The 22,672-nt window shown below is 48.4% G+C and overlaps 1 protein-coding gene and 1 long non-coding RNA gene across 7 annotated transcripts in view; one reads left to right on the forward strand and one right to left on the reverse strand.

The window, feature by feature from the left end:
• LOC309358017 overlaps window positions 1–18,599 on the reverse strand; it is a 183,376-nt gene extending 164,777 nt beyond the window's left edge. The window contains exon 1 of one of the 2 annotated variants that reach the window (XR_014163267.1): window positions 17,895–18,599. This is a non-coding gene — a long non-coding RNA (uncharacterized lncRNA). Of the gene's footprint in view, window positions 1–2,269; window positions 2,366–17,894 lie in introns of those variants that run through there. The other variant, XR_014163268.1, reaches the window with a different exon arrangement.
• Window positions 1–22,672, forward strand: part of SSH2 (slingshot protein phosphatase 2) — a 119,857-nt gene that overhangs the window by 76,131 nt on the left and 21,054 nt on the right. For 3 of the 5 annotated variants that reach the window (XM_081890164.1, XM_081890166.1, XM_081890162.1), the window contains 6 exons: window positions 6,499–6,602; window positions 8,294–8,358; window positions 15,972–16,093; window positions 18,657–18,725; window positions 19,190–19,255; window positions 22,087–22,281. In XM_081890164.1, the coding sequence (XP_081746290.1) occupies window positions 6,499–6,602; window positions 8,294–8,358; window positions 15,972–16,093; window positions 18,657–18,725; window positions 19,190–19,255; window positions 22,087–22,281 (621 nt within the window). Of the gene's footprint in view, window positions 1–6,498; window positions 6,603–8,293; window positions 8,359–15,971; window positions 16,094–18,656; window positions 18,726–19,189; window positions 19,256–20,849; window positions 21,053–22,086; window positions 22,282–22,672 lie in introns of those variants that run through there. The other 2 variants (XM_081890163.1, XM_081890165.1) reach the window with 2 other exon arrangements.

Below are 22,672 nucleotides of genomic sequence, written 5' to 3' on the forward strand. Positions count from 1 at the left end.
ATTTCATTAGCACAGGATTTTATATTTTAGCTTTATTATCAAAATATCTTTGTGTCAGACTTGCTTGGTTGTTGATGTTTGTTTTTCTCTTTCTGTGTTGCCTGTTTTTGTCGTTCAGTACTTTTAAAAAAACTGGTTCATACATTTGAAAACAACCCATTTCCTGGTGCATGGGTGGAGCCACACACCCCCCCCCCCCCAGTGTTTGTGAAAAGGTCATGTGCTTCTGGGTGCTTGCTCAATGTCACCATGTTTATTTCTATACTGCCTTTCCATAGTTAAACCCATACTCAAGGCGGCTTGCAACAGGAAAAGATTTACATAGTTACACAAACAGGACAAAAGTAGCCATCAGCAAATCAATAAAAACATATCAAAACAGACACAAAGAAATTAAACAATCCCCACATAAGTCATAATAAGATCTAAGAATAAAGATAAAGGTACCCCTGCCCATACGGGCCAGTCGTGTCCGACTCTAGGGTTGTGCACTCATCTCACTCTATAGGCCGGGGGCCAGCGCTGTCCGCAGACACGTCCGGGTCACGTGGCCAGCGTGACAAGCTGCATCTGGCGAGCCAGCGCAGCACACGGAACGCCGTTTACCTTCCCGCTGGTAAGCGGTCCCTATTTATCTACTTGCACCCGAAGGTGCTTTCGAACTGCTAGGTTGGCAGGCACTGGGACCGAGCAACAGGAGCTCACCCCGCTGCGGGGATTCGAACCGCCGACCTGACGATCGGCAAGTCTTAGGCACTGAGGTTTTACCCACAGCGCCACCCGCGTCCCTAAGAATAAAGATACAAAGAATTAATAACGATAGCAGCAAAACGTACATATCAAAAATTTAATCTTGACTGCAACAAAAATCCCTCAGCAACATTTGTGTGTCTGTATTGCAGAAATAACTTTCCCTGGAGCTTTTCCACCTGGAGTCAGCAAGCAGGCTTTGGTTCAGGCCAGTGGCAGACATTTGTTGCATAACCAGACCGTATCTGTGTGGGGTTTTTTGTATGTTGATAAGATTTATTATTGCTCTCCTGCCTGCCAGTGCCTGGGTGTGTCCAGGGTGCTAGTCAAAATAACCTTCTCAACTCTGGCCAGCTATACGAACTTAGGGTCTGCCTTGCTATGAGGCAGCTTTTGGGGCGTGTATGTATTGTGCTGGATCAATCCGTCTTGATGCAAAATGATGAGCTTGTGCATGACAATGTACCTTTTATCAGTTTTATAGCACTTTATTCTCTTTGTGCAATATCCAGTCCCTATAGCAGCTTTCCCCTTCCTGATGCACTTGTGCAGATGTCTTGTGGCTGCAGCCGATGAGAATTATAGCCCACAGCGCCTGGAGTGCGGCAGGTTGGCAGGGGGTGTGGGGCTTCAATGAAAGCCTCTTCTGTCTGCGTCTGCTGCGACCACCTTGTTTGTTGGCAAGTTAGCACAGCTGCCCCTGCAACACCCCCCATTGCCTTGTGGGTTTTCGAGGCACCTGCGGTCGTGCAGATGTTTGCATCAAGCAGCTGTGAGCCGGCGTGACTTTCCCACGCTTGGCGGGGCTGGACTTCCTTTCTCGGAAGGTTCCACTTCCCTGTTCTTTTTCTCCCCAGCTCCGTAATGACGCGTGCGGCGTCTTTCTCTTCCCCTTCTCCCCCCGCCTCTTGCCCCATCATCTCCTAGGCTGCTGGCTCTCCCTCACTGTGTGCTCAGAGCTGTGTTTACCCTGCAAAAGCAGCTGAAATTCTATGCCCAGAAGACGAAAGAAAAAAAACAACACTTTGTGACCTGCATAGATCATGGAAAAATGAAGCAAGTTCCTCTCCTTTCTCTGCACCAATAACCTCCTTATGCCTTTTGCTGAGTCAGACCTCCCGGTCCAGCCAGCTCAGGACTGCCTGCACTGCTTAGCAGCAAATCTCCAGAGTCTTTCCCTGGGTCCCACCTGGAGATGCCATTGGGAATGACACTTCTGCATGCAAATCAGATGCTGTACTCCACATGGTTCTGATTAAAGGGCTGATTTAAACAGGAATGTAGGAAGCTGGCTTATGTGGAGACGGACCAAGAATCTAGTCCTCATGTTTCTTAAAGAAGGAACGATGGGACCTTCTTATACTAAGACCACTGCTGCATCTAGCTCAGTATTGTCAACAGTGATTAGCAGAAGTTCTCCAGGGTTTTAGCCCTACCTGGAAATGCCAGTGGGGATTGAATCTGAGACACGTGTGTGTGTGTGTGTGTGTGTGTGTGTGTGTGTAGGCACCCCTCTCACCTTTTTGGACTTCAGCAGGCTTTATATTTCATTTATTCATTCAACTTCTTAGCTGCCTTTTTTACCATCAGATCCCAGGGTGGGTTGCAGAAACACAGTTCTAAAACCACCACGAAACAAGAAAATCATGTAAACTTTTTTTTTTAAAAGTTTCATATTTAAAAACAATTCCATCTATATAAAACCAGCACAAACAAACATTTAGAAACAAATGTTTAGAAACATGTGCAAAGCAGTTAAAAGTAGTTCCCATGAAAGATGCTGGCTGGGATAAAGATTCCTACTTAAACGGCTACTTGGAAGAGGAAGGTCTTTGAACTGCTGAATAGAAGACAGGGAGAGCTTGCAAGCTTTCTAAGCACATCATGAGGGCTAGAAACTTGGTGAAAGTGCAAAAAAGAGAGCCTGTGGTGTGAAGGGCGGGACGAGTCCTCCAACCAGTGCAACATCCTGTTTTTGTGGATTTGCAGCCGTTCATATACATGCCTCCTGTGCAAACTTTCCTTTTGAGTAATAAGCAATCTGTGCCAGTGTTCACCTGGGGCTTATCTCTGAAGCTGATACGTGGCGTGCTCAGATTTGCATAGCCGATGCAAAGGTGTGCGTTCTGCTTCACCTGGCTCCAGGCGAGCTACGAGGCTGGGTTGTATTTCTGCAACTCTGCCCCATAATAATCTGCTTTGGGTCTTCTTCCTTGTCCCTCCCGTTTTGGGTTCCTGTTTTTGTATTGAAGACAATTGCTGCTTTTCTGTTCATTCTGTTTGTCTTCATTTGACCTTCTCGGGTCTTCTCACCTCCCGCCTCTGGTTATGCACGAATAATCTGTTTTTCCACATTCTTAAGAGCAAAACTTAGCCTCTCCAATGGGGCCTTCTTTGGAGACTGTGTGCTGGTTAGCCTTTTGAACATTTTCTGATAAGAAACCACCCAGTTCTGAAGTTGGCAAGGAGATCTGGAAGGGATAAATTGTGTGTTTGTGTGTGTTTGTGTGTGTGTGTTGCATTGTGTTGCATTGCAGAGCAGCAGCAAAAGGAGGCCTCTGCCCCAAGGAACTCCCAAGGAACTCTGCCCCAAGGAACTTTTGGCAGTACAGAAGGTGAGAGAGGGAGGAAGGAAGGAGAGAGGTCTGGAGCAAATGTGAACAAAAACTTGGGGCTGGAGATGAGACTCTGAGCTTTGCAGAAGATGCAGATTTTAAAGAAGAGAAGCATTGAATTAGGGTAGGGAGCCAACAGGTAGACCAGCTGTTGTGCATGCCACCTGGGAGCAGAGCCCAAAAACCTCTGGTCTGGGGGTCCACCTCTTACCAGCATTGCAAAATTGTTACCTGTTTAAAGCAGCCTTCCTGGGGGCTGATGGGAGCTGTAGTCCCAAACATCCAGAATGGGGCAGATTGAGAAAGGCCAGTTTAGAAGCTGATGTGAAAGAAATCCCACTTGGTTTGGCCCTCTCTTCTCTGTCTCGTTATAAGTCATGCTAGGTAAGATTCCTCGCTGGAAGTCGAGCTCCTCACCTGGAGATGGGGTTCAGGTGCGCCGGATTGTGGGCTTCGTGCCCAGAGCTTTTGAGAAGCCGAGGCTCGATAACATCCGGGGTGGGGTGGGGCAGTGTTTATTCCGTGACGTGGGAAGCAGAATGGTTAGATAAGGTCATAAATGTTGATGATTCAGCCACAATAATGAAAGGTGATTCATGGCCCGTGGCACCATTGTTAGCCGGCCTCTGCTTTTGACATGTTACTGGTCCTGTGTTTTTCTTACAAGTTGCTTAAAGGGTGCGTAAGAAGATCAGAAGTGAGCCTGGCTGCTGGATCAGGCCGAAGGGGGGACATATAGTCCAGTTCCTGTTCTCCCTGTGGCTGACCAGATGCCAGATTTGGCCACCCCCACCCCTGGTTTAGAAAGATGCAAAGAGTCATGAGCCGGTGGGACTCACTTCCACAAGGTGTGGTGCTGGTCATTAGCTTTGAAAGGTTGATTAGGGAAAGGGTCTATCAGTGGCTACTAAATGGCACTGCCATGCTATTGCTAGCAACACATTTCTGTCTCTCAGTCCTAATAATTCCTATTAATAAAAAAAAATCACCTCACGTACTTTTGAAGCTGTGTCTTTCCTGTCCCTGAACTTCCTAAGGGTCCTAAATGTATTTCTTCTGGAGCTGCTCCGCTGCACTTTTCCATCAGATGATTTTCTGGGCAGCTCACAACAGATTGCAGTAATGCAAAAACAAAACAAAGAGCCTTTCCTTCCAGGCATTTGTCCAGGAAGCGTTTGCAAAGTTGGCCTGCTCTTTATCTAATTCCCCTCCTCTCAGAATAAAAATAAATAAATTTTATAGGTTTCTTTTTGCAGCAGGCTGGGTGCTTTAATTAAACTTCCCTTTCTTTAAATAAACCCCACTGAAGATGCCAAATAGACTTGCCCGGTTCATTAAACATGAGAAGGAAAAGGGGGGGAGGCAGGAGGAGAGGTTCCTGGTCTCTCTCTTGGGAGCATTTAAATGTTGGCCGAGTTGAGTTTTTTCTCTCTTTTTAAAGCATGGGAGTCCTTTTGGCAGCGCCGGGGTGAGTCTGGATCGCTTAGCACCGTGGTTTCTGATTGACCCCTTTTTTAAATAAAAAAAACACAACACAAAGCAAAACAGCAACAACTTTGTGTGTGCGAGAGAGAGCGTGGGCCCCGGCTTCTGCGGAAGAGTGAGACTTCTAACCACAGACAGGGCAGCTGTGATGGATTTCGCAACGAATTGCAGATGTCTTTTCAAATAAAAATAGGGCATTTGAGAAACCAGCCACCTTAAATGTCTGGGTGGCTTTTGTTTTGTGTGTGTGTGTGTGTGTGTGTGTGTGTGTGTGTGTGTGTTTTAAAGAACCATTTCCGAAAGGCAGGCTGCTGCTGCTGCTGCTGCAGAACATTTGCAGAGCTGCCTGGGCATCAAAATCCCCATCAGACTGGCACGTGGCCTCTGAATGGCATTTACTGAGGACCCTCAGTGGCAAGAGTTACTGCTGCTGGCCTGCTTCCCATTTGGGCACTGCAAGAACAGGATTCCCCTGTGCAGAGAGGGAGATAATTTTTTCCCCTTGTTCTCCCCCTCTAAAACTAGATGTGTCTTATGGTCTGGTGCGTCCTATAGAGCAAAAAATACAGTATGTGCAAGAGAGTCTCATTGTGGTCCTTCCTCTCCACCCAGAGCCAACCCTGTATCCCCTTCATGCGCTCAAACCCCATCATGGTGTGACAGTGAGGCCACATTTTAGCATACGGGACCGCCTCTCCTGGTATGCCCTGTGGAGGACCTTAAGGTCCACAAATAACAACACTTTGGAGGTCCCGAGCCTCAAGGAGGTTAGATTGGTTTCAACTAGGGCCAGGGCCTTTTCAGTACTGGCCCCGACATGGTGAAACGCTCTCTCCCAAGAGACTAGGGCCCTGCGGGACTTGACATCTTTCCACAGGAACTGTTCCGCCTGGCCTTTGGTTTGGACTCAGTCTGACCCTTATGTTTCCTTTCCCTTATGGTCTTGATTTATCGGCTACTTTAAAATGAGGCTGCATTTTAAATTGCATTTTAACCTGCATTTTAAATTGGTTTTATTCCCCCCTATTATGTTTTTATTGTGATTTTATTGGTGTTAGCCGCCCTGAGCCCAGGGAGGGCAGGGTATAAATATTTATTATTATTATTATTATTATTATTATTATTATTATTATTATTATTTATTATTCTTTTGTGGGGGCAACAACATTTGCAACCCCACCTTTCCTCCCCGGGTGCTCAAGGCTGCATACGTCCCCGTCCCTCTGCCTTTTAATAAAACCTCGCAATGACCCTGCAAGGCAGGGGAGGCCCAAAGAGAGCGACTGGTGCAAGGTCAACCCAGAGCAGGGTTGGACCCAGGTCTCTGTGGACCTGCTACTCTGAGCACTGCACAGCACTGCCGCTTCAGGGTGATTGCAGCACTGTGATGACTGTGATTGTGTAGGGAGGGAACTGGTGATGGAGATTGGGGGGGCACATGTGAGCCCCACAGCCACTCTGACCCAAGCCCCCCAGAGTGACAAAAAACGGGGAGAGGCTGATTTCATGCCCCGTTCTTCCCCCACTTTGATGACAACAGTGCTGTTGTTCTGGGTCCAGGACCTTTCATGCTTTCCCCCAACGGACTATATATATGAGGTTTTGTTCCCCTTTTAGCTAATTCTCTCTCTCTTTTTCCCTCTTGCAGCATCAGCGAAAGTTTTCTCACGGTAAAAGGTGCTGCCCTCTTCCTCCCGCGTGGAAATGGATCCTCGACCCCCAGGATCAGCCACCGGCGCAACAAGCATGCAGGTAACACCCCCCCTCCTTGTACCTTCCTCCCATCCCGAAATCAAAAAGACCCAGGGTCTCCCCCTGGTTTTTTTTTTGCCTATTTTCAGCTGCCCAGGAAAATGGCCTCAGGCCAGCCTCCCCCAGCCTGATGTGCTCCAGCTGTTTAGGATTAGAGTTCCCATCAGCCACAGCCAGCCGTGGCTGATGGGAGTTGTAGTCCAAAAGAGCTGGAGGGCACCAGGTTAGGGAAAGGCTTTCTCTAAGCACTTTTAAGTATTTTCAGATTTTATATACATCCTGCAAGCATACAAAGGAATAATTCAGTACCATTCCTTCAGTAATAAGCACTGTCGTTTTCCCCTCCGCATTGTCAAAAAGTAAGATCCAGCAATATAGTTATCTGTTGTAAAGCCTAACCTTCTACTATAATTAACACCCTGAAATTATGCTTTACCCACAAACAAACCATACCCAAGTAATCCTGAAATAAAATTAAAACTCATTATTTTACTTTCTGTAATTATACAGTATAATCATTGTGAACGTTCTGCGTACAGCTCAAGTAAACAGGCTTTTTCAGATGATAGCCTGTTTTGGAACTGTTTACTAAATCGGCGGCGTTGCTTCCTTAAAGACTGTTTCCCCAAACCAGAAAGGGTCATATGTTAACATTTCGTTTTACTACTCCAAAACATTATGAGCCTATAACACCTTTCTATAATGGGGGGGGGGGAGCCTTAGAGCCAGTGGGGCAGGTTTGTCTGTAAAATTGTTCAGTCGTTAGAGCATGAGACTCTTTATCTCAGGGTTGTGTGTTTGAGCCCCGCGTTGAGCAAAAAGATTCCTGCATTGCAGGGGGTTGGACTAGATGACCCTTGTGGTCCCTTCCAACTCAGTAATTCCATGGTTCTTTGAAATATGGCCCCTGGTGCCTCCCCCAGGACTCTCCCCTGTTCATACCCTGCTCTGCACCTTCCTTGAATGCTGTTCCCTGGCTGGAAGGTCTTCCTGAACTATGGTGCTGCTGCTGCGAGCATTTGCGGCAGCCGCCACCTGAGGCAATTATATCCGTTTGCCTAATGGATGGGCCGGCCTCAGCGAACTGTCCATGATCCAGAATTCCACTCACCAGGGATGTGGCCGCAGCGGCGGGGCGGTGTTGGCCTGGCTTTGTGGTGAGGAGGAATCCCGGCAGCCTCCGAAAAAAAAGGCTCCTACTTTCCTCTGCGGTTTGAAGTCGAGGAGGCGAAAGAATCTCTTACTGCCTCCTGCCTTCGCCATTCTGCAGCTCTCTGCGTTGTCATTTACACATGCCAGAAGACCAGGGTTCAGGAGGAGGAGGTGGTGGCAAGGCCTTGTAAGCAAAGCTGATATTTGCTGGACCCCTTCTCCGTGGGCCTTGAAGCCTGAACACGGAAATGTTTGGGATTTAGAGGAGAGATTTGTGTTTTGTTCATTTGATTTAATGCTCTCATATCCCACCTTTTTATCCAAGGAGCTCAAGGCGGTGTGTACATAGTTCTTCCCCCACTCCTCATTTAACCCCCACAACAACCCTGTGAGGTAGGTTAAGCTGAGGTAGTCGCTGGCCCAAGACCACCCAGGGAGAGTTTCATGGCCAAGTGGGGATTTGAGCCTGGTCTTAGACTGACACTCCAAGCACTGTACCAAACAGGCTCTGCACCTCGACCCTTCCTTCTCCATCCCAGGTGACCTCCAGCAACACCTCCAAGCAATGTTCATGCTGCTCCGTCCAGAGGACAACATCAGGCTGGTAAGTCTCACACACATGTCCTTTCCTTGCTCTGTGGCTGACGCCTTAGGGTGCCTTGCTGTAGTAAAGTGCTCTTGGCGTCTCATTCCTCCTCTCTGTGTGCCTCTCCTCTCTTGTGGCTCTGCTTGGGAACTTGATACACAATGCTGATACACACCTCCTTTGAGAGTTGTGGAGCTCAGAATTCAGAACCTCGGGAATCCCTGTTTTTAAAGCTTCTAGTCCTCATGGTTGACTCAGCAAACAAGCAGGCATCTTCTCCTGAAACTCTGGGAGCTGTAAATGAACAAAAAGCCCTGGCATTCAAAGCAGGGGAGGGCAGTCAGTGCCCTTCCTGGCCCTTTAGCGTCAACAAAATCAGAACAAATTAATGCAAATAAATACATAAATAGCCACAGTGAGTTGGAAGCAGCCAACCCACGTCTTCCTGGCAGAGTAGGCATTTGCATACAGAAGACCCTAGGTTGGATTCCTGGCATCTGTGGTTGGAAGGATCTCTGAATCAGGGGTGGGGGTGGGGCAGACCCCTCCCTGGCCTGAGAGGCTGTGGAGGGCTGCTGTCAGTCAGAGGAGATGCTGCTTGGGCTAGATGAACCCGTGTTGTTCATACACAGCTTCCTATGCACTTTTAAGAGGATTAGACAAATTGAGGGCAGATGCAGGCACCAGTGGCTGCTCGCTATCGTGACTATATTCTCCCTACAGTGTTTGAGGCCTCTGAGAACCAGTTGAGGGGGCTTTCAAGAGGGGAGAGAGCTGCTCCTGCAAGGCTCACGTCCTGCTTGCCGGCTTCCCTTTGGGGCAACTAAGTCACCACTGTAAATAATAATAATAAATAATAATAATAATAATAATAATAATAATTTATTCTTTATACCCCGCCCATCTGAGTGAGTTTCCCCAGCCACTCTGGGCAGCTCCCAATCGAGTGTTAAAAACAATACAGCATTAAATATTAAAAACTTCCCTAAACAGGGCTGCCTTCAGATGTCTTTTAAAGATAAGATATCTGCTTATTTCCTTGACATCTGATGGGAGGGTGTTCCACAGGGCAGGCGCCACTACCAAGAAGGCCCTCTGCCCGGTTCCCTGTAACCTCACTTCTCGCAATGAGGGAACTGCCAGAAGGCCCTTGGCGCAGGAGACTGGACAAGACGGACCACCCAGTGGCCTGATCCAGATGCAGGGCTCTTCCCACGTTCTTCTGATTGTTTGCCAAATCCTAGAACCAGTTCATATTCCCACGAGCAGACAAATTCATGGAAGAGGAGAAGGGCTACTGATGGCTCCTAACCAGGCTGGCTCTGCTCTGCCTTCACGCTTGGAGGCAGCGATGTTTCTGAATCCCAGTTGCTCTCCCCAGGAGGGGAGAGTTGCTCTTGTGCTTGAATCCTGCTTGCCATTTTCCCATTGGGGCATCTGGTTGGCTGCTGTAAGAACAGGATTCTGGTCTAGGTGGGCCATGGGCCTGATCCAGCAGCCTCTTCTTAAGGAGCAAGTCATGACCCCATCTCCCCCCCCCCCAATCCCACCCAGTCTCTTGGCAAACCTCTACTGGTAGTTAGTGCTCATCGGGTGGTTGGGGTGTGCTCCGCACCGCCGCCGGCTCCCAACCGATCAGCAAATCAATTGTTCTGCACTATCACTGGCGGCTTTGTACATTTTCCGTGGGTAGCTTTCTTGGGTTATTTTTTGATAAATTGGGCTTTCAAGCAAGGAGAACGAGGGGTCGCAGACAGGGACAATGGGGCCACTTTGTGCAGTACCAAGTTGGGAGCGGCAAAGTCATGCCGGGGTCACTCTTTGATCATCCGCTCCTGTTTGCGCGGGGCGGGTGTCAGTCGAGCCTCGGAGCTGTAGGGGTAGCGGGAAACTTTTGAGTGGCCAATCCCTGGGCAAAGGAAGGTCTTCTTTCCTTGGATGCCCAAAGAACTGACTTGATTAGTGATTATTATTTGTTTTGTTTTATTAAAGAGTGTTAAGGACTGCCTTTGTGAAGACGGTGTTGTCTCCTGGTCAAATTTAATTACCTCCATGTATAAAAGCGATAGAAGTAAATGGGTAGAGAAAAGCTTTTCCTCCTTTTCTTGTACAGTGGTACCTCGGGTTACAGACGCTTCAGGTTACATACGCTTCAGGTTACAGACTCCACTAACCCAGAAATAGTATCTCAGGTTAAGAACTTTGCTTCAGGATGAGAACAGAAATCGTGCTCTGGTGGCGTGGCAGCAGCAGGAGGCCCCATTAGCTAAAGTGGTGCTTCAGGTTAAGTACAGTTTCAGGTTAAGTACAGACCTCTGGAACGAATTAAGTACTTAACCCGAGGTCCCACTGTAATTCTAGAATTCATGGACATTGAGTGAAGCTGAGTGCTGGAAGATTCAGGATAGATAGAATAAAGTACTTCATGCAGTGTCTGGGAGGTGGGACTTCTTCGCCTGCCACCTGTAACAACCAGAGGCAGAATTCATTTCTGTTTCTGCCGTGAGAGAGCATCACTTCCTGGGTTGCCATGCTCAAGGCCATTAACAACTCAGGACTAGGTTGCCTGAAAAGACCCTCCCTCCTGTCTGCTCCCTGTAGACTTGTGGGATCACCTAGAATCATGGGAGAGAAATTTTATTCGTGGCACCACGCCCTGCAAACATCACAGGGCAGTGACCCCAAAATGGTCATATGTGATGCCTTACCCACCAGATGCTTCAAACATCATTTAAAGATATTTTCCCTTTTTCCCCCAGCCCATAAGAATTGACCTTGTTGTTCCTGGATTCCTGTTTATGTAACGCTGCTTTTTAACATGTTGTTTTTGTCTGCCACTAAAGAGATTTTTTTATAAAAAAAGCTAAGCAGTTTAGAAGTGCTTTTATATAGATAATACAGAGCAGGCACGTTTAGATGAGCTTCGGAACTCATCTTTCCTTGGCAGAGGAGTTGGGATTTATTGATTTTCCCCTAAGCACGCCCTTTGATCTGTGCAGCCCTTCCAAGATCCAGGGATGAGGCCCTTTCAGAGGAAATGTTTGTCCTTTCCTGGATTATGGAAAAAGTGCTGACGTTGGTCAGAGCCTAGAAATGACGCCTAACTCTGTGGTCCAAGCCAGCTTTCCAGTTTAGAAATAGCCCCGGTTAACGGGCAGATAACAGTAGGAAGTTGCTATATTTACACTCGGTTCCCAAACTTGAGTAGGGTTGGGGAGGGAAGAGGATTGAGAGAGCGGCTCCTATATGTTGAATCTGCCCTGTTTGCTTTTCCTGAAGGGTAGTTTTTGGTGGCCTTTCAGGGAACAGTAGTGGAGATCTGGGTCTCCAAAAACCTGTAGTGCTGTTTTGAGTCATCTCGGTGCATCAGGAGGCATATGCCTATAGAAAGACTGCTTGCTGGGCAGGAATCATTACAGCAAAGTGTGGACTTCTTGGCTAACATCTCTGAGAGAACCTGCTTCCCATGCAAGAGGTCCTGGGTTCAAATTTGGTTTAAAGGCACCCTGGGTATCAGGAACGGAAAAGGCCTTTCCCCAGGTCTTGGAATTCTCAGCCAGAATATGCAGAACGGATTTTGTATCATAGAACAGAGAGTTGGAATGGGACCCCCCAGGGTCATCTAGTCCAACCCCCTGCAATGCAGGGATCCTGGCCAAAGAACCCCTGACAGATGGCCATCTTCACAAGGGGTGGGAGATACTATTTCGTAGCAAGGGGTAAAAATGCCCCCAAACTATTGGAGCCTTCTCCACTTCAATTTGAAGGCGGTTCTTAGGTTGGTCGGGCAGAATCTGCTGTTCTGCTATTTGCGTGAGACTTGCACATAGCAGCCGACCAATCAATAGCTTTGCCCAGGACAGATAAATTAGTTCATTTGTTTTTTAAACCATGGGAGGGGTCGAGTATGCTGTATCTTAAGCCCCATGGGGATAAGCATATGCTCAGACAAATTTCAGAAGTTTTGCTGCATAAGTTTGCAAAACATACCTAAGCAGCAGAACCTGGTGGGCCGGTCATGTGAGTGGTACAAGCAGCATTTTTAAACCTCCTGGACTGGAGGACCCCGGGTCCAAAGCCGCCTCTTTGGACTGCGTGTGTCCCCACCCACCCTCTTGGAAGGACACCCGACAGCGAGCAGGGAGGGGGGTGACTCCTCCTCCTGCCAGTCCTAGAAATTTGCTCAGCAAATCCCATTTCGGCAGCTCGAGGGCAGGCCGTCCCCTTTGGCCTCTCCGGTCTCTGTTTAGCGGTGATCTTATGTCAAAACCACCCTGCTAATTATTGCTGCCCAGATTGGTTTAGCAAAGCAAATTAGATTACGCTAATCCACTTGATGCCAGACAGGCCGCTGGAGAGCCAGCAGGAAGCTGCAGTCCATATAGAGAGTTAAGGGGAAAGAAGCTGCGTTTCCCATTTTAGCGTCTGCTGGCTTCATAGCAGGACATGCCTTGCACTGTATAAAGCCCTGCCGGATCACATTAAACCAGGGGGTTGCCAACGTGGTGCCCGTGGGTGACTGCCTGGCCATCCATACTGCCTAACATACCTGCTAAAGGTCTCAATAACTACCCCCTTCTTTTAAAAAAAAGACCCAATGCACAAGAGAGGCTTTTTGCTCTTACTGCTCAGTTCCTGTTTACACAAGTGGCTCAGCTTCTCTCCCATTGAACATACACCCCACCCCTAAGACATGCCCGTATTTCATTGGGAGCCAGGATTGGATGCCTGCTCTCCCTTCCCTTCTCAGGAGAGGTGTAAATGTCCCCATCAAGGAGGGGAGGGCAGGCCCACTCCAATTTGTGGTCCTGTCTCTCTCTTTTTTGCTCTTTTATGGGTGGCAGCTATTATGCCATGGGGACGCGGGTGGCGCTGTGGTCTAAACCACTGAGTCTCTTGGGCTTGCCGATCAGAAGTTCAGCAGTTCGAATCCCCATGACGGGATGAGCTCCCATTGCTCTGTCCCAGCTCCCGCTAACCTAGCAGTTCAAAAGCACACCGGTGTAAGTAGATAAATAAGTACTGCTGCAGTGGGAAGGTAAATGGCTTTTCCGTGTGCTCTGGTTTATGTCACGGTGTCTCTTTGCTCCAGAAGCAGTTTAGTCCTGCTGGCCACATGACCCAGAAAACTGTCTGAGGACAAACCCCGGCTCCCTGGCCTGAAAGCAAGATGAGCGCCACAACCCCATAGTTGCCTTTGACTAGACTTAACCATCCAGGGGTCCTTTACTGTTTTTATTATTATGCCGTGCCCTCGTGGGCCCACTGGCTCAAAAAAGGCCACTGGAGAAGAGGGCTATCAATGGCTACTAGTCAGGGTGACTGTGCTCTGCCTGCCTGTTTAGAGGCATCAATCTTCTGAATAAAAATTGCTGGAAACCGCAGGAGGGGAGAGTTGCTCTTGTGTTCAGGTCTGGCTTGCGGGTTTCCCACTGGGGCATCGGGTTGTCCACTGTGAGAACAGGATACTGGGATAGATGGGCCATTGCCTCATCCTGCAGACACTTCTTATGTTCTTAAGGCTGACACCTGCTGCTTAACTAAAATATATCTGCCCATGTTGGTTTTCTGTTCCACCAGTGACCAGATGGGTTCATTTGAAAAAGCCCCCAGCAAGCAGGATTTGCAGGGTCAGCCCTCCTCCTATTTGGCACCCAGTTTCCCAAATTACACTGCTATTGGACAATGATGCTCCATTTTGACCCTCACGGGACAGCTGTACCCACTGGCAAGTCCAAGGAAGTACAATAAAACCATGTACTCATTCATAACTGAAGCTGATGCTCTGTTTTGTCCCACAGATCTGTAGGGAAAAGCCACCAGGCATTGGGGGCAGATTCCCCATGCCTTTCTGGGGAAAACCACGGTTTCTAGCAGTTGGAAGCTAAGCCACATAAGACTCCTGAGGGGTTTCTGGGGTGGGATTTGTTCAGGCAGGGTGTTTAACTTGTACGGTTTGCACCGGTGCCGGAGTGCCACTTCCTGTAGCCTTGAGCCTGCCCTGGAGGAGCCCATTCAAGGTTTCAGGCCCCCCGCCAGGGCCCTCCTGTTCAGGAAATTCTTAGAGAAGAACCACGACTATTTAGCAGAAGCGGTTCTTTCTGTGGTTGGGCTGCTCTGGGCAAAATAAAATCCACACACCCTAGATGGGCCAGTTAGCATACTCAAGACGTCCCTTCTGCGGCAGTGCCGTGGTTCATCTTGCACTCTGTGAGGTCAGAAAACATCAAGCAGAATGCAAATGTCCCGGGAGTTGAGCTAGGAGGCTGTAAAAAGAAAAAGGATGCGCTGAATGCCAGGGGTCCGCCCCACCCCTGCCCGGGGGCATCTTCAGGCCACACAAGGCAAGTTCCTCTTGGCTTCTTGCAAGCGGCTTGCGCTGCGTGACGCTGGCTTCCTGGCATGCCGCGTCAGCGCCCGTACGTATCTTGCCGACTTGGCATGAGGATGGGGAACCAAACGGGGGCTGGCGGGGGGAGGAACTGGCATATATAGTCTTCCTTGTGCTGACTCAGCTCCTCCACAGTCTGGAGCTGAACCTCGCCGGCTATTCTTGGTCCGTACGGCCAAGCGCCCGTCTCCTGTTGTTCATAGGCGGGCTTATTTCCTATCATAGAATTGTAGAAGTCGAGGGGGAACTCCAAGGGTCATCCAGCCCAACCCACTGCAATGAAGTACATGAAGCCGAAGTTTTCCTCTCTGATCATGGGGGAAGTTCTAGTTTCCTTGAAGGATGGAGGGATTCTCCAGGGCGTGTCCAGAGGTTCGGAGCAGGTACACTCACACACACACACACACACACACACACACACATATGCCGGTTGAAGCTATTCCCTTTATCCAGCAGCTCAAAAAGACTTCGTGTAATTGCAGCAATCTGGGGTTTTCAGCATCCCACTTCTGTTGCAGAGCAGTAGGGAGATGAGTTTGGGATGCCGCATTGAACATCCCGAGATAATCTCAGGTTTTGGGTTTGTTTTCGTTGTTTCTTTTTAAGAAGAGGAAGCAAGCCTCCTGGCTGCAGAGCGAGGTTTGAAAGGCCACGGATTTGATGCAGTCTTAATCGTATCTCAAGGAGTTTTCTGCACTGGCACAGACCTTGCTTCCTCCACAGGCACCAGCAGTCAAAGATGCCCTGTTTTTCAGGGGGAAACCGTTTTGCAGACATGCACGGTTTAGGGAATTTGCTGGGTTCTGCGTGCTCTTGGCACCCTGGGCTTGAGTTAATGTTGATGCAGAATTGCTGCCCACTGAGTCACTGTTTTCTTTTAAGGTGGCACCCTTTTCCCGCCAAACACTTCTTGCTGGCCTTCCAAGCCCTTTTTCCGTGGGCTTTGGCTCGTACTGGGAGACCAGTGGCAGATGCGTCTCCCCTCTCTCAGGCTGGCAGAGGTGCAGGGAGCGCCATTGCTCTATGGCAGATCCACCTGCATTGCAGGCAGGAGGTCCTGGGTCCAGTCCCCAATGACATCTCCAGGTGGGACTGGGAGAAAACTCCCTGCCTGGAACCCTGGAGAGCTGCTGCCAGCCAGTGTAGACAGCAGTGAGATCAATTGACACCCCGCCCCGGTGTAGAATATGGAGAGTGGGCTCTACAAACAACTGAAAAGCTTTTCCCCTTCTTTTCCCAGGCTGTGAGATTGGAAAGCACGTACCAGAACCGGACTCGATACATGGTGGTGGTCTCAACCAATGGGCGGCAGGACACCGAGGAAAGCATCGTCCTGGGAATGGACTTCTCTTGCAACGACAGGTATGTGGTGAATCAGAGTGAGAGAGCTGACCAGGATGTGCAATTGTTATCTTAATTTTTTGCAAGTTCTCCAAGAGGGCTGTCAGATCATTGGGGGGGTTTGGAGCTGTTTCCCTCTGAAGGACGGATTGAAGCATTTATAGGATCACAGAATTGTAGGGTTGGAAGGGACTCCAAGGGTCATCGAGTTCAACCCCCTGCGACACAGGAGTCACAGCCAAAGAATCCATGTTGTCTAGATTGTTGTCTAGAAAACAAGGGTGCTTAAGAGGGAGCATCACCAATCAGGTCCTCAGTGTGAGTGCTGGAGGCTTCCCACAAAGTGGTGTTGCCACAGAGCACAAATTTCTAGTCCTCAAGGCTGTTGGTGCAGCACAAATCTCAAAGCAGGTGAGATTTCGAATGAGCTTGAGTGAAAATTACTTAATTCTGATCATATTTTTTTCAGAAACATCATTGAAGGATAACATTTATTACATAGGCAACCCTGTTTTCTTTGTTGAAAGCCACTCTGAGCTCGATTTTGTGTGTGTGTGTGTGTGTGTGTGTGTGTGTGTGTGAAAGCAGCATACAAATAAAAGGATGAATGAATGAGTAGACCATCTTTCCTCCAAGGAGCTCAAGAATGGTGTGCCTGGTTTTCTCCCCACATCAACCCTGTGGGGTAGAGGGAAAGATTGGCCTAAGGTCACCCCACTGAGCTTTCGGACTGAGCAGGGATTTGAACCTTCGTCTCCCAGGGTTGGGAACCCTGGCCCTGTTCCCTGTTCTGTTCTAGTTTGGGCATAAAGTGGTTCAGCCCAATGTTCATTTCTGTTTGGTCTTGGTGTTGGTGCGTGGAATAAGTTTCCCCATCCCTTCCAGCCCTGCTTACGTATCTCTTGCTTGCTTCCTCGGACACCGAATATCCCTCCCCTCTGACCCACTGAGTATTTACAAACCCAATTTAGCCTTGTTGCTGGGGGCTTTGGTGGAAGTGGTAGGTGAAAGAGATCCCTAAAAATATCTCCAGTCTCTTTGGGAAGCTGCTCAGAGGTGCCCTTTTTCTCCTCACGCCCCCCCCTTCCATGAGTTAATCTCATTTCCTACACACACACACACATCTCTACCTTTAAGAAAACCTCCCCTGGTGGCTGGGGGTTCTTTTTTGTGGAGGGGGTGGGGTTGTCGGTAGACTCTGCCTGTGTGTGATACCCTCTCTGTTGGTTAACCATTTTTTTAAAAAATTACATGGCTCCTTTCCAACAAACTGCCCAAGGTGTCCTGCATCCAAACTGACAGTGGAAACAATACCAATAATGTAAATAATAAGAAAAATGTCTGTGCATTTAAATAATAATTTATTATTTATACCCCGCCCATCTGGCTGAGTTTCCCCAGCCGCTCTGGGCGGCTCCCAACTGAGGGTTAAAAACAATACAGCATTAAATATTAAAAACTTCCCCAAACAGGGCTGCCTTCAGATGTCTTTTAAAGATAAGATACTTTCTTATTTCCTTCACATCTGAAGGGAGGGCATTCCACAGGGCGTGCGCCACTACCGAGAAGGCCCTCTGTCTGGGTCACCTTCAAAGGTAGCCCCACGTAGAGCTATGAACTCATGAAAAAGTGGGGAGAGGAGAAAGGTCCAGTAATTAAATCTTCTTCCCGTCCCTTCATTCTTTTTGTGGGAACAGAAACCGACAGTAAGGAATTGAGAAAAGCTACTCAAGGGGCAATTGATAGGCTGTTCATCATTCATTCTCTACCTTCCACACAGAGAGAGCGCTTATCACAAAGCAATAAAACAGTCTGAGCCTACCAGGATGAAAGCAGGGAGCCCTTTGTCAGTGTGTCTTGGCACGGACAAAGACATTGCAGGAGGTTCCTGGCTGTGGGGAAAGGCACCGATGAATAATGCTGTGATCCTCCAGGGGGTCGCCGTTGTATCCAATGCTAGTCCTATTCAGAGTAGACCCATTTAAAGTATCGGCCAAAACTAACTTGGGTCCTTTCATAGAAGCTTAGAATTGTAGAGTTGGAAGGGACCTCAAGGATCCTCTAGTCCATCCTCATGCAAAGCAGGAATCTCAACAAGATCATACATGACAGGTGGCCACCCAACCTCTGCTTTGAAACCTCCAAGGAAGGAGAGTCCACTGCCTCTTGTGGGAGACTGTTCCACTGTGGAACAGCTCTTGCAGTCAGAAAGTTCTTCCTGATGTTTAGAAGGAATCTCCTTTCCTGTAACTTGAATCCATTGCTTCGAGTCCTACCCTCCAGAGCAGGAGAAAACAAGCTTGCTCCATCCTCCGTGTGACATCCCTTGAGATATTTCTAGACGGCTATCATATCTCTCCTCTCAGACTCCTATCATCCAGGCTAAACATCCCCGACTCCCTCAACCATTCCTCATCAGGCTTGGTTCCTTACCCTTCCTCATCTTGGTCTCCCTCCTCTGCACACCTTCCAGCTTGCCAATGTATGCTGGAGTCTGTTCCAGTGCTTTGAAACGTCCATCTCCCATGGGCCTTCTTTTGCAGAGTTTAAATCGTCGTCCTCCCCTCTCTTTTGTTTCCCACAGCAGTGTTTGCACAATGGGGCTGGTCCTGCCACTCTGGAGCGATGCCTTGATTCATCTGGATGGCGATGGGTAAGAGCCTGTGATTGTCTGGTTTTTGTGTTGCTGTGAACGTGCAAAAGGCATCCGGCCCTGCTCTTCTCTCTCCTTCCCTGCCCCGCTCTGCCCTGCTTTGCAATGCAGGAAGCGTTATTGAGTGTGACCTACATGTAAATGTTACAGAAGGCTCTTGGCCAAGTGTTGAACCATCAGGCAACTTCCAGTAAACCCTGACCCCCTTGTCATCCTTCTGAGGCAGGAGGGCAGCCTGAACCAACATCTGGCCCCCTCCAGGTGTTTTGGGCTGCAACTCCCCATCAGCCTCAGCCAACATCTGGAGGTCACCAGGTTGTCCAGGGGCTGCCCTTTTTCATAGCCTCCTGGCTCCCAGGAAGGAAGAGCATCTGGCCTTTTTCGATTAACACTGAGTGTCCAAACCGTCGTCTTTGCTGAAGTGTTGTTTGACTGGCTGTTGTCTCCATTTCCCTCCTTTCCAGGGGCTTCAGCGTCTCGACAGATAACCGGGTGCACATCTTTAAGCCTGTCTCTGTGCAAGCCATGTGGTGAGAGAATTTGTGTTCCTTTATTTTTTTACACACAGTTTATAGAGAAGGTTTTTGGAGTAGGAAGGAAGAAGTATTCTCAGAAATGTAGGCTCATGAGAAGCCCTTGGAGGCTGGAACGATCCTTTCAGCTGCATTATGTAGAAGCTTGGCTACTCCAAGACTGATGTCACTGCTTTTCATTTGCGCTTAGGTCAGAACTGGTGCTCTCCAGAATGATGGAATGCAGTCACCATGGGCTATCTTCAATATACCGCCAATGTTGTGTTATAATAATAATTTATTATTTATACTCTGCCAATTGGCCAAGTATAGCCAAGGTTGCAGGTTTGATCCCCTTCTGGGACAGCTGCATATTCCTGCATTGCAGGGGGTTGGGCTTGATCAGGGGTTGGCAACCTGCAGGCCATGGGCCACAAGCGGCCCATGGGGGCAGTTTGACTGGCCCACGACTCCCCCCCAACTGCCACGCACTGCACTAAACCAGCACGGTGCAGGGACTCACTTCTGAGGCGCCGTAAATCACGTCTGCGCATGCCCAGCTGCCAGAAATCGCGTCTGCGCATGCCCAGGTGCGAAAATCACATCTGCGCATGCCCAGGTGCTGGAAATTGCGTCTGTGCATGCCCAGGTGCCGGGAATCACACACACGCAATCCGGCCCACAGAGAGATCTCCACAGGACTTGACCGGCCCAGGCAGGTATAACCTTGCTGACCCCTGGGCTAGATGATCCATAGAGTTCCTTCCAACTCTAAAATTCTATGGTTCTATGGTTACCATGGAGCCCTCTGTTACCTCTGTGTTGGTTGGTTGCTTGGTTGCTTGGTTAGTTGGTTGGTTGATTTTAGAGCCCTTATATTTGTTTTAATGTTTTGTTTTAAAGCCCTTATATTTGTTTTAATGTCCAAAAGAGTAGCCTAAATACAAGCATTTATAACCAGAGTCCCCTTTCTGCGGGGTTACAATGTATTTAAAAAAGACACGACATACAAGGAAAAAGGGAGGAGGACAGAAGAGAGGAGAAAGCAAACACAGGTGCCAGTTCCTAAAAGTAAAGTATTGGTTTTTGCAGTGACTAGCTGGAATGGGGGAACAGTTCAAGGTCAGGAAGTTGCCAATGAAACTGGCCTTTCAGCAGAGCGACCTAAACTCTGGGTGATGTTTATAAGGGATTCTCTTTGGCATCCGAAGACCCAGGCAGAGCTTTATATGTCCAGGTTTTGCCTGCTAAGCCTGCTGGATAATCCTTCTCCTTTATAGGACAGCTCTCAGTAGGGTTCTTCTAACAAGTTTGCAAATTCACTGACTCAGGATCGCTTTCGCTCTTTCGAAATGTGTCACCCATTGAGCTTGCGATGTATTTGTGGGAGAGCTCCATGTCTTTGCTTTTAACCTAGATCTTTCAGGTCCCGGGCAGAGAGTCAGGACGCCAGCTCAAAACAGGTGGAGCGGCTCCTTCTTAGAAAGCGTCTCGGGACATTTTTAAATGACAGCACATCCCGTGATGGGCTTCAACCCATTGTGGCTCCCTTCCGAGCTCAACAGCTCTCAGGAAGGGATGTAAACATGGGAACATCATGGGGACATCACGAGAGCCAAAGGGGCCCAGCCGCCTGTTCTCTCAGTGGCCAACCAGATGTCTCTTCTGGGAAACCCACAAGCAGGACTTGAGCACAAGAGCAATTCTCCTCACTTGCCATTCCCAACATTTGCTGCCTTGGACCCTGGAGGAGGAACACAGCCACTTGCCTTGCCTTGCCTTGCCTTCCATGCCGAGGGAAGAATTTGGCACCATGTGAGACTGGACATTGCCTGTTTGTGTGCAGTGCGTGTTCTGGGCTGGCTGTCAGACTGGGCTTTGGAAAACTGTGGGGAGGAGAAGAAAGCCCCCCATCCCGCCCCACCAGAAGCTTACTAGGAGATTCATAGAACCATAGAATTGCAGAGTTGTAAGCGGCCCCCAAGGGGTCGTCTCATCCAGCCCCCTTCAATGCAGGAATCACAGCTAAATGCAGAATGAAGCAGCATTTGCTACATTTATTTTTATTTATATATAATAAAGCAATTGCATTCTGTGAAATAGGAGGAAAGTGGTGGGTGTGGTGTGGGTTGTATGTGTAACTGGAGAATCCAGGTATTGAGCGTGGGGCTCCCTTCTTGCTCAGCTCCCCTATAGGTCTCCTTTAGAGGTGCTCTTGCCTCAAAAGGTGGAAAAAATATAGCCAATACTAACAGCTAAGTGTTGTTGTTGTTGTTGTTTACTTTTTATTTCTGATTTTCAAAAGTTTACAAGTTGATGCTTACTAATAGTCAAGTGTGATTATTTAGTGGGAAGCAAAAGAGAAGTTTTGCACCTTATCATTTGACTTCGTTGATTATATAACACAATCAGAAGGACTTCCCAGCAGAGAAGCAGCTACAGTTTGCATTTATACCAATAATCAGTAACCTAGCCTGGCTGCATCTCTTTGGAGTCCAGGTACCTTTGATAGGCTATATGATTGACCAGACATTTCTGTGAAGCAACAGAGAGATCTCCATTTTATTTTATTTAATAAAATGTTGAATGTATTAGGAAAAGCAGTTCCAAATTATTATTTTTCCTACTTTGTAATCATGCGTATTTTCTTTGGGTTGATACAGTTTCCTTTGAAAATAATAATAATAATAATAATAATAATAATAATAATAATAATAATAATAATGGCAGTTAAGCATGTCATTTCTCCCTGGCTCAGCTGTGGGCCCTCTCCGTCCTCTGGCTGTTCATGATTCCCTGACTTCTTTCCTCTGCTTTTATTTTCTCCCCCCTCCACCTGCTCCATCCAGGTCTGCCCTGCAGAGTCTCCACAAGGCCTGCGAAGTGGCTCGCATCAACAACTACTACCCGGGGAGCCTTTTCCTCACGTGGGTCAGCTACTATGAGAGCCACATCAACTCAGACCAGTCCTCCGTCAATGAATGGAACGCCATGCAAGATGTCCAATCCCACCGACCCGATTCACCTGCCCTCTTCACGGACGTGTGAGTAGGGCTGGGGACGGTTTTGATTCCTTACCTGCCTTCCACCCTAACGTCCCGGGGCAGGTTGCAGCCATTCCAAGGTGCAACATTAAAACAAATAACAGTCATGAAAGTAAGAATGGTCCTGCTGGATCAGGTCGGTAGTCAGTCCAGCAGTCCAGCATCCTGCTCTCTCAGTGGCCAGCCAGGTGCCCATGGCAAACACACAAGCAGGATTCGAACACAGGAGCAATGCTCTCCCCTCCTGCGGTTTCCAGCAACAGGCGTTCATAAACATTGCTGCCTCTGACAGCCATCAAAAAAGGGACTATGAGTGTCATCTAGTCCCAACTTCCTGCAATGCAATTGATAGGGTGGGTCTTGGAAAATATACATCTCGGATGTCAAAGGT

The sequence above is a fragment of the Podarcis melisellensis genome (genome assembly GCF_964234715.1).
Source record: "Podarcis melisellensis genome assembly, chromosome: 15".
NCBI lineage: Eukaryota > Metazoa > Chordata > Lepidosauria > Squamata > Lacertidae > Podarcis > Podarcis melisellensis.